The following is a 12,324-nucleotide window of genomic DNA, read 5'->3' as shown; positions in this document are numbered from 1 at the left end:
AAAAAAGGCATATTAAACCAAGAAAATTATGAAATGCATTTTATGCATTATGGGTATCTGGAAGTGTTTTCACATCCTCCCAGCGACCATCAAACATGCTCCATTTTCCATCTATGGTTGCCTTTGAAGTGAATAGCATGGTTTTTTTCTTTAGATGTTAATGGCAATGGTGGCGCCAGATGTTTGCCAACAAGGGGTCCGACGTGTCTGATGCAGGGGTCCGAACCAAAGTGACGACAAAGCCTTGGTCGATAGCCCGAAACAAAAAAATCTGTTAGGGTTCTTGAAGGGAGTTTTTATGGCTTAATTTAACCCTAAATATGTTTTAGACCACAATATTAGGGATTGGCAATCAAGATAGCGTTATTTGGATTGGAAAATTATTATTTAAAAAATTTTTTGGTCCGACGACCTATTTGTTCGTCGAAAGACAGGGGGTCCCGGCCTTCCGACAAAGAAAATTCCCGCTGGCGCCTCCGCTGGTTAATGGCATAGAGAATAGTAACTATACAGTATTTAAATGTTGAAATCAAGATCTATACTGAATGATTAACTACAACTTTATGTATTTGAAAGATTTTACCCACTCAGCTTCCAACTACTTAGTCACATGGTTTAATATACCCAATTTGGTGGTTGTTGAGAACTCGATTATGAAGCAAATCATTGTTATTTTCAAATAAACCACTATATGTCCTTAGAACCTTTCCCAGGCCCATGTCTTTTGTCATTTTAATTTTGTTTATTGAATATAACCAACTTTACAGTAAAAAGTTTGCTTAAAGATTATTGTAATATCATTGGTCACAGACCGACAAGTCGGTCTGTGACTAATTTGGTCACAGACCGACTAAAATTAATGTAATAAAAATATGAATAAAAAAGTCCAAAAATTTAAATAATCTTGTCAGTGAATGTTAGCCTAATAGCTTCAATAGTTTTATGAATTTCACAATGGTTGAAAGCTGCATGACTTAATAAACCTAAAAAATGTTGTTTTTTTGGGTCACAGACCGACAAAAATATTAAGAAATATTTTTGCCCCGCCTTAATATTTTGTTGTAAATTAATATTACTTTTTGTCACAAAAACTAATAAAATAAGTTAAGTTCTCCAATTTAAAATAAAAATGACTGGCATAAATGGCAGTTTGTTAGTTTCTAGAGACTTTGAAAAAACATGACATTTTCATATTTTTTAAATATTTTCTAAATTATGTAATTCAAATTCCTATATATTTTTATACATCCACACAAGAAAAGTTTCATCACTGAATCCTAAAAATTCATTTTTTAAGCTTTAGTTTGATATAAAACTTGTTTACATTCCTCAAAGTTGAAAATTTGCTAAATCTGAAAAAAAGTCATGGAATTGCCCATAGCCATTATTTTGTAGGTATGCGAACAAATTGTGAAAAAAAGTGAATAAAAATTTAAACAAATATTTCATTTTTTCACATTTAATGCAAATAAACTTTCTTTTTCCTTATGCTCCATTTCTTTGCAGCCTACATTTTAAATATTTTAATTATTCAGAAATGTATTCCAAATGCTATAATCAGAGTACTATAATTCACTTACTACAGTAGTAGTACATATCAAGACTAGCTTACATACAGTAAGTGCCATAAAGATGGCAAGAATTATGGTACGCCAAAAAAAAAAAAATGTTATGTAAGTGTAACTGGCCCCAAAAAATAGGGTAGGTTAGTAGGGATTTTTTTTTTGCCACAATAATCAGCAAAGGTTTTGAAGCCAAAGGGTGCACCAGTAGAGGACGTGACCCCCGTTAGGAAGAGCTGAGCCCCCTCACGTCAGGGAGAAAAACTACAATTCGTTGGGAAGAAAAAAAGATTTATTTTCTACAAATTATACTGTATAAAATCAATAAGTAAATAATCTATTAAAGTCGCTAAATTGTCATATTTTCTTTGGAAACATTTTGAGTAACACCCAACCACGCCCACTTTGCTCTCGTCGGGGACGTAGCGCCCAGTCATCCTTTCTGCCCCGGCATGTTTATGCCAAATGTGGTGCTCTGATATTTGAAAGAGATCTAGAAACAGTAGAGTGTGAATAAACAACCTCACTTATATCTCGTAGTAGAAATTTAGAGAATGTTTATTAACTGTTGCCTTGAATAACATTATTTCTGCATTTTTTTTTTTCAGAATAAGCTTATAATGATGTTTGGTAAGCAACTAGCTATAAAAAGCGGTACCGATTTCCAGGGAACTAGTGTAGAGTCAGATTATCCGAGCATTGCAGACTGGATGTGTGTTGTAAATATACGACAAGATGTTTTACAGGTAATTTACCTTTATTGTATTATAAACTCTTAAATCCTTACAAATCCCATGATTTTTCTCGCCTTCTGGATTTAAGTATTTTACAGTATATAGTCTACTTCATGAATACTTTCCTACTAATGAGTATAATGAGTATAATTTCCAAACTATAATAATTATTTTCAAATTTGTTTTATTTGAGGTCAAAGCTCAGTTAGTTTAATGGTTTAACTGAGCTAAGCTGATCTCAAATTAATAATTTGAGATCAGCTTAGCTTTGTTGGTTTAGCTCGTGGTATCCACTGTGTGTGAGCTGAACCAGAGAGATCCTTTAATTAATAATAATTAATATATTTCATTTTAAACACGGAGATACTTGAATCACCCATCAGGGCTGTGCAAGTTCATACATAATAGAGTACCATAGTCGTGTCATCACGACACCAGGTGGCGCTCTCTGTTGTCAACAGACGTTGGTTACCGTTCATTACGCCTGAATGACTTCATAGGCTTTATGGAATAGGAAATTAAAATCTAATATTTTACCATCACAGTGTGCTAAAAACACAAAAGCTCGCATTATATTAGTTATCAAACACAAATTTAATCATCAATTAAAATTTACAAAGAAAAAGTAAGATACAACATCTAAATAATTACATTAGAAATTTGGATCAATGGTTTGTCAGTGAAGAAAATGGTGTCTGGTTGAACGCTTTTTGCAATGAAAGCAACAGAGTAGTATCACATGGTATCGTGATGTAACACTGTAGTACTCTATAAGAAGAAACAAAATTATTGACAACTAAAAATGAATTAAGGAAAACAAAAACACATCATATTAACTACCAGCGAAACTCTCCTGCCGGACACCAACCTGATATTTCTAAGTTTCTGGGATAACAATAAATGAAATCAGAAGTTATTAAGAAGACTTTGTTTGAAAATATGTAAACTGGAAGAGCATTTATGTTCATCATAAAGGTCATTCCATAGCTTAACCATGAGTGACAGGCTATTTTTCTATTACTCAATGTTCACATTAGGAATAATGAAGTTGATACCATTGGCAGGTTGGGGGTCCAACTGTCCTGGTTCACCATCCTTTGAATGTTCAAAGGTTTCCAATGAAAGTAGGTGAACCAGGACTAAAGAATCTAAAAGTTTATGAGTCCTGAATCCTATGTGCAGTGCGATATGGCTCATATATGTTAAAAAATGCAATATGATCTTTATAAAATAAAATGTCTACCACCAGTGTACTGCTTAGTTCACCACCAGATCCCCACTGACATTACTGTAGTAAGTCTTCAAACTTTTGTGGACAAAATGTGTTAGGTTTGAACCTGGTACATTGTGACTGAATGGCTGCCATCCTAACCACAAAACCACTTCAGAAGCTATAGTAGCATTGCCCCAATATTTTGAATTCCTGATACCTAAAACAGTAACTTCACTGTTAATGTGTCATGAGTTTATAATGCAAGTGGTGTTATTTAACATTGAACAATGTCAGACCTCTGCATTCCAATACTTAACACCCTGGTATGTTTAGGTAAGTCAGGTAAGGTCATACCAGTAGTAGTATTATAAAACTACCAAGGGGAATAAACTATTTAAATATTCTATTGAATTTGTGAAACAGGAAGAAAATAATATTTGTATTAAAATTAGATTTAGATTTATAAGTTAACCTTTTTGATCAATTTAAAAAAAACAGACCATTCAACTATTATCTTGTTGCTACCAACTGCCTGGGAAAGTGGGTGATGTAGTGTCTCACAATGATTTATTATATAGTTATGACTTGCATACCAATACATGGTGATTAAAGTTCAATAGTAAATTTAATAAGTTATTTATCGATGCTTGGTGACATCTGTCAGTCATGTGTTCAGAATGAGTAGCCCTCTATCCCTTTTGTACAGTATTATCCTCTGCCAAGAGTCGACTATCTTGTTTATCTTTCTATTGGTCTGTTAGCAAGATTATGCAAAAAGTAATCAATAGATCATCATAAAATTTAGTGGAATGGTATAATAGTACATAATAATCAAAGAAAGACACCTTCAAATTTCTTCAGAAAATGACAAAGGAAAAGGTCAAGGTCACAGAAATTCAATTTTTTACCCTCCAGCATAAAAGAAAATAACGGAATCGCCCCTCGTATTTAGGCAGTACTCAAGAAAATAATGTACTTGAATACGACGGGCGATTCCATCATTCTCTAGAGGGTATGCTGCAGTTTCGCCGATTATACACAGCCTGCTTATTGTTGGCATTTAGGCACAGAGCAGAGGTATGCACTCTATAGAGTGACTTCACTAGTTTATAACATTACAGATGCTTTGAACTGCCACCTACTGTAGTAAATTTTAATTATTATGTTTAAGAAGTTAAATTAAAATACATATTTTTATTAAAATTCTTGAAATCTGGTATTCCTTTGCCTCCATGATTTTTAGATTGTGGTGTCACTCCACCCCTCTACCTTTCTACATTATCCATATTTGTAAATTAGATATTAATTGTTATTTATCAAACCGTTTATGAAAATTTTACAGTATTTAATACAGTAAAGCTGTCGTTGGCTATTCCTCTGATAGTACATGCCAGTTTTTTTATGATGGAATGGCACAACCGGGTTCCTTTGTTATAGAATTTGTCGACAGAACCTGCCAATATTTTACAATTAATGGATAGGTGGAGTTTGTATGGGCTATTGTATAACCACTGGCAAATTCCAATACCAATGCCCTATGAGTCAGCTACGTTGATGTATTAAAGATGAGTAGGCGGAAACGATCCGGCTTAAATACAGTCTAAACATACAAACAATACATAGCACTCTGTTAAGTCAAAAATAAAGTCGGTAAACATAAATACATTAGACAAAAAAAGGTTTGTGTTGCCAAAACCTAAATGACACAAATAGTCTTTTTTTATGTGCCGAAAGAATAGCAGCTTTATATTTTAAAACCAGAGAACAGCTACAGTTTATCATATATAAAAGTTCAAACAATAATGAAATGCCAGACAAAAGTATAAAAAGGAGTTGATGTAATTGGGAATTATGGAAACACAAAAAATAGACACAAATCTTTCATGTATATTAGAGTATCAACTTTACATTTTAAAACCAGAGAACAACTTTAGTTTTATCATCTGTAAAAGTTCAAACTATAATAAAATGCGAGACAAAATTAGGTAAAAAATGGAATTTATGTAATTGGGAATTATGGAAACAAAAAATAAAATTACAGTAATTGGTTCCACAAAAGGACTGAGAACCAAAATATCTTTTTTTTTTCCAGGAAGGTATAGTGTATAAAAGGCTCTTTGTAGTAGAGATCGATAAAGTCCCACATTTTATTTGCTCAGAAACTTTGAAAATGAAACAAAGCTCAATTTTTGTTTGTATAGACTTGAGAATTTCATGTACATATTGACGTACACCCTCATATTTGCTTTGAATTCAAGTACTTTTATCTCACATCTTCGTGAATTTATCTTAGATTCTATCTGCAACAAGAGAGGTATTTAATATTACAGAATGGGAAAGGTATTTATTACGTATTGATCTTGCATATCAGGATTTCATATATGATAAGGATTCAAGTGCATTATCCTGCTGACTAGAGTTTAGAGGGGTTTCAACTGTTATTCCTGCCTATGCCAATCCAGTTACAAGTAAATTTTTTTGTATAAACTTTGATGGATGATGAAGTGCCTGCCGAATGCTAATTTACTGCCTAAGATCAGCACTTTTCACTTTTACAATACAAAACTTTTGCATGGTCTATGAATTTGTAGTTGCACCAGAAACCTCCATCCACTCTATGACATTGTATGTGACAAATACTTTGATTTACTCTGTAAAGTTCTGTCCATTCTATCAAATTTTATATGACAAATTTGTGTGATGTGGCCATATATAGACGTAATGATGTCATATCATACCCAAATATGGGCATGTCATAGGTTTTTTGTCACATAAATTATGACAGTGTGGACAAAGCTATGGGTATGATGATGTGACATTACAGAAGTATGCCCATGACACATATTTGTCACATAAAACTCAAAGTTTGGGCAGAGCCTTAAACATGAACATATATACTGTAGATGGGAGATACAGTAACTTGTTTTATGTATAATTCTATATTTATTCAAATCATGATCCGTTGTTGTTAAGGCAAGACTTTGCTTTGACAACAATACAACACCCGAATAATTTATTATTGGTCTGTTATAGTGCATCTATTGCCTGGCATAAGAAAATATGAAATTTAATAATAAATTAACAAAAACAAATTAAAATTGTCAGCAAGCTAGGCTCAAGATTCTTTTGGGATAAATTAATTAATAATAATTATTTTCAAAAATTAACAAAAAATATTTAATTTCATTAAAATTTTCTGACAACCTGTTCATCGTCAGCTTTAAAGAGGAAGGCCATGTTTGATATACAGTACTTGGATCAACTAGAAAACTAATTTACCACAAGATGTTGCTGATGGACCAAAATTGATGGAAGGAAGTTGTAAAAAATTCTTCATTTTAAAATTTACGTATTATTGTATGTTATTGAAAATACATTGCTTTTTACTTATCTGTAATGGTGCACCTGACATATACTGTAATACAAATTTAATAAAGCAGATTAATATTGTAAAGTTACAAGTAATATTTTATCCAAGTTTATACAGTAATGTACCTATAGTAGCATTAAAAAGTTGTTTATAAATATGGTAATTTGCATTGTGTTTTTGTGTTAAAAGGTAAAAAGTTCATTGTTGTATTTGCTAGGATTTGTGTGTACCTCCATGTCTGTACTTTGCTGTTATGTTTTTGGTCTAGACCTATATAGTAGAGCAGACCAATAATGACCATCCAATATTAATTGATGTATCATCAACACAATTTATACAGCTGTTGTGATATTGATTACAAACGATGTAAACGCTTGATAATGTATGCGTGAAGCAGATGGGATTTTGTACATGAAGAGGTGTGATATCATTTAGTGGTATTATAATAGTTTAATTTTTTTTTTGTAAGCCAGACTCCTGGCTTTATTATTTGTCCGACGTCAACTTTGATATTAAATCTGTTGTGAAACAGCTGAACCATATTAACAAAAGATTGAGTTAATATTAATCTGCCAGGTCAGACATCAACTCTCTTTGCTTGATTGTAATTAATTCCAATTAAGCTGATTGAAGGCTGACAATGAAGCAGAGTTAGCAAGGCAACTATACACATTTTAAAATCATTGAAATTAAATGTCAAACTAGGTTTGGTTTACCTATCTGTGTCGAAAGTCTACTTCATCATTACTGGATAAACCGACTAATTGCCTATTCTCTTACAAAAGAGAACACCCCTTGAAAACAAAATTGGAGTGTTGGCCCTGGCGCCAAGCACAAGCGATCCTGCAACCATGCGTCATCCTCATTTGAACCAGACAAATTTTATAGTTTACCTATGTGTGTGGAAAGTTTGTCGATATTTACATGATTAGTGATACCCATTGACAACCACCGTATTTTGGTGAATATACATTTCCAGAATGTCAATCAAAACTGACCAATCAGAACATCCTCAGGAATACTGTACATGCGTTTACTACAAACATGTGTTGTCCCACAAACGCTCGTTTGCGCATATTTTTATAACTGTCATCTTTCTGGGACCTTAGCAACAACATCCAAGGTGCAGGGTTTAGTGGGAAGGTCCATTCTGATGGAGTGCACATCTTCTATATCTAAGGTTCTGGGTCCAATTCCATAATTTGTAATTTTTTTTTTATGATTAAAATGGCTTCCTCATAAAGGTCTATACTGATAAACTAGCATTTAGTGGCTGTAATATTTTATTCCAATCTTACCTTCAGTGAATTGATCAATTAGCAGGTATAACACAATTTAAATGGAGAAAGTTAGCATTGCAATTTGTATTAAAAAATAGTGGGAAGGTCCATTCTGACAGAGTGCACACATTCTATATCTAGGGTTCTGGATCCAATTCCATAATTTGTAATTTTTTTTTTCATGATTATAATGGCTTCCTCATAAAGGTCTATACTGATAAACTAGCATTTAGTGGCTGTAATATTTTATTCCAATCTTACCTTCAGTAAATTGATCAATTAGCAAGTATAACACAATTTAAATGGAGAAAGTTAGCACTGCATTTTGTATAATTTCAGAGATTTAATTTTATTATACTATGGAAGTCATTGTGTCCAGGCAGTTTGTTAAATGTCTTGCTAGCTATATAGGGAAAGGGGTCTAAATTCCTTAGTGTATTTTATGAATAATACTTACCTGGATAAATGGAATAATACAATATCTGGCCGCAGTTTTCAATGACACTTCATACCGGATAAAGTGATATTCTGGATCATATCAGTTAAGTCTTGTCCTTTAAATATGCTATCCTTGAAATTTAATAATGCCTTGAAGCTACAGTAAATTTCATTATAATGCATCTTTTAGTACTACCGGTATATTGATAATTATTATTTTTGTTTTGTGCAACTCACCTGGATATATTAACTATGCCAGGTCCCTGTAGGTACAGTATGAGTGAATATTGTCCAGCACGACAGAATTCCTAGCATAATAGAAAGTCTGAGGCTATATTCGTCTATATTCCTGTCCTAATATGTGTATAAACAACAATGCTACTCTTTGCATCATGCAAGCCTGCTAGTTAAAACCTAACTTTAAATTACTAAACATTAGTACATTTTTTTTTATATGTATTATGTAATAATTTGCATTGAATACTAGATTATTATTAAACATTTTCTTCATTATTGACCCCTTCCTTTGAAAATTACTACTATAAAAATATTTTATTGTTTATATTTTATTATTTAACCATATTTCTTGAGGTTAGACCTAACATTTCTGACTTCAAGGGGTCCATAAAGATAAATCATTACAATTAAAATAAGAGCTAGAGCAGTCACTCTACAGAGTTCGTATCGCTGTCCTGTGCCTGAATATCAGCAATATGCCGGCGTGTGTGATGGGCGGAACTGCAGCATACCCTCAAGGAAATGATGATATCGCTTGTCGTATTCAGGCACATTGTTTTTTTTTTTTTTGGTGCACTGAAGCATACCCTCAAGAAAATAAAGGAATCGCCCGTTGCATTCAGGTAAATTATTTTCTGGAGTGTGCCTGAATACAAGGGTTGATTCCATTATTTTCTTTTATGCTCGAGGGTAAAAAGAATGGAATTTCGTTGACCAATATACTCCTTAACTTGTTCTTTGACCTTTTCTTTTAAAAATTTAATGGTGTATTTTTTTATCAATGTAACATTCCACTAAATTTTATTTTGATTCATTCATTAGATTTTGCATAATCTTGCTAACAAACAGACACCATTGAATACAGAACCTCCGTTGGTGGAGGTAATAAACAGCATAATAAATATGAATAGCGGACGTCTTTTTTCCATCAAAATATGAATAAAAAAATGCTTGTTAAAATATAAAATGTGCTACCAGAAAATTATTAATGTATTTAATGAACACAGTAATATGTGCAGCCAGTTTGTAGCCATTTACACTGGAATGCACGATAAATGCCAAAAATGATTGTTACGTTATTTTTATTTATGTTTGTAATGAACGTTAGTTGATAATATCACCCTATTTCACATTGGATTAACCTTTTAACCTTATTTCACTATTTCTGTTTGACATAAATTATGCCCTAGATGTGTAGTATCAGCGTTTCCTAGCCAAATCCTAGTATATGATAGCTAATTTTTCCACTCCATACATCAACATATTGATTATTTTATTGATGTTACACATCAGACCCTGGAGAAATTTGTATTTATTTACTTGCACACATTCAAAGGGTCTACCATCGTTATCAGTTTTGGACAAAATCCAAGTTATTATCATAATTTTCCAGGGTTCCCAATGTGATTCTGCAATAAATGAGTCGCTTTCCTGTTTGCTGTAATGTTGAGAACATAAGAAAAGATAAAAATTATCAATGCAACTCATTGTACAGGCATGTAAAGTGGGTGGATTATAGGCCTACTGTATGATTGCAGACTTCTTAGCTATTGTGCATTAACTTAATAAAATAGTTGCCAATGTAATTATAATTACATTTTTTAATGTAAATTATTTTTTGTGTGGATTTTTTAACTCTTTCATTTTGTTATGGCAATATTATAAACACAAAGCAGCTTAAAATAATCAATATAATGATCAATTAGTTCACAGTAGTAGAAGTGTACCATCTTCAATAACGATAGAAGGTGCAGTTTACTTCTCTAGTGGTCGTTTCAAAATATAACGGATTCATGTTTCATAGCTATCTTACATTTTGTACAGATTTAATATTATGGGTAGTAGGTTAAATAGTGATTAAACCATCAATTCTAGCCTACTTTCCATGAACCTGTGCAGTTTATTGGCAGTTCTACTGTATAGGTTGGGTATACAGTAGAGTTAAGTAGACAATCTTCTGATTAGCACCACTATATAATACTTTGTGCTTGATCTATTTATTATACTATTATTATAGATATTGAGGTGAAATTTTAATAATATGTGAGGTTGTGTTTATCTGTTTTCAATCACGGTATCCCTGCTGTTATTAACACTTTGACTGCCAAAGACGGAGATCTCCATCTTTTGTTACACAACGCTTGACTGCCAAAGACGGAAATCTCCGTCTTTTGAGTATTATTATACAATCCGATAGATATGGAAGTTGTGGACCTGTGGTAGAAATTTCTGCAATAAATTCGGTTTGGGCCGTACATTTTTTCACTTTTGAAACCCTCGAGTACCTCTTGGATACGAAACACGACGAAGAAAATGGATCGCACTCGTCTGTTTTCGGAAGAGGTCATTTCAGAAATCTTCACGGATTTGGACTCCGAAAATGATTTTTTAGTATGGAACGATGTATGTACATGTCTTATTGTGTTTTTATTTTCTAGTACATTTACCAATAAATGAGATAAAACAAGAAATTTGATTGATATTTGTTGAGGCTGTCCATCAACAATAACGTGTGCACAACAGTCAGGCTTGGTGGCCTATGCGTTATGTTAGCTTTGGTAATTTAGCCCATTCTTAGGCCAGGCCTTGCATGGTTTAATGTCTAAAATAATGCAATATTTTATGTAATATATTGAGTACAGATTTACAGAAATATATAAAAATACTGACTGCATTAGTGAAGTCGGCAGGCCTAGAACTAAATAGTAGCGTGTGAATGACGCGTCTATGTAGGCCTAGGCCTAGCAATGAAAATATGTAATATTCACACGTTTTAGTTGTTTGGGGAGGGGTAGCCAAATCTACCCCAGGGCTCAGTGGTGGGTACGTGTACAAGGTCGTGTACAATTACACCAGTGTCTTTATATTTCATTTTTATCAATATGTATCTAACAAAGCAGTGAAAATAGGCAATATTCACACTTAGTTGTTTGGAGGAGGGTGAGGGTGGGGGTAGCCAATCCTATCCCAGGGCTCAGTGGTGGGTATGTGTACAATGTCGTGTGCAATTACACCAGTGTTTTTATATTTCATGTTTATCAATATGTGTTTATATAACAAAGCAATGAAAATAGGCAATATTCACACTTTCATTTGTTTTGAGAGTGGGAGGTAGCCAACCCTACCCCAGGGGCTCAGTGGACCTCATCTATGCGTGAGATTTATAATTTGATTATGTTAGATTCATGTATGTATAAATAACTAATACACTAAAGGGGATAAAATGTCTGATTATTGTGTTTAGTTGTTGAGTTTTAGTGTTTAGGAGTTGTGAAACTAAAAATGCTGTTTTCTCAGCTTTATTGCCTGAAAAAGAGTGAAATTGCAATAAGTTATGTGTTTACTATTCAAAATTGTGTTGCAATAGTTTATTGTATGAATAAAATATATGATGTATTTGAAAGCTCATGAATTACTCTTTATTTTGGTGTAAAGAAATTCCATATTTGTATATACATGTGTTCTCAATGTGAACTGGAAACTTGGTCAT

At 32.8% G+C, this 12,324-nt stretch overlaps 1 protein-coding gene across 8 annotated transcripts in view; it reads left to right on the top strand.

Annotated features, from left to right (window-relative positions):
• LOC117118761 (kinase suppressor of Ras 1-like) overlaps positions 1 to 12,324 on the top strand; it is a 60,092-nt gene that overhangs the window by 11,613 nt on the left and 36,155 nt on the right. For all 8 annotated transcript variants that reach the window (XM_033263453.1, XM_033263459.1, XM_033263458.1 and 5 more), the window contains exon 2: positions 2,171 to 2,308. In XM_033263453.1, coding sequence (XP_033119344.1) covers positions 2,171 to 2,308 — 138 coding nt within the window. The remainder of the gene's footprint in view (positions 1 to 2,170; positions 2,309 to 12,324) is intronic.

This window comes from Anneissia japonica, unplaced genomic scaffold, assembly GCF_011630105.1.
Source record: "Anneissia japonica isolate Jap-2015-1 unplaced genomic scaffold, ASM1163010v1 scaffold2069_len581484_cov189, whole genome shotgun sequence".
NCBI lineage: Eukaryota > Metazoa > Echinodermata > Crinoidea > Comatulida > Comatulidae > Anneissia > Anneissia japonica.
This window is presented reverse-complemented; position numbering and strand designations above follow the sequence as displayed.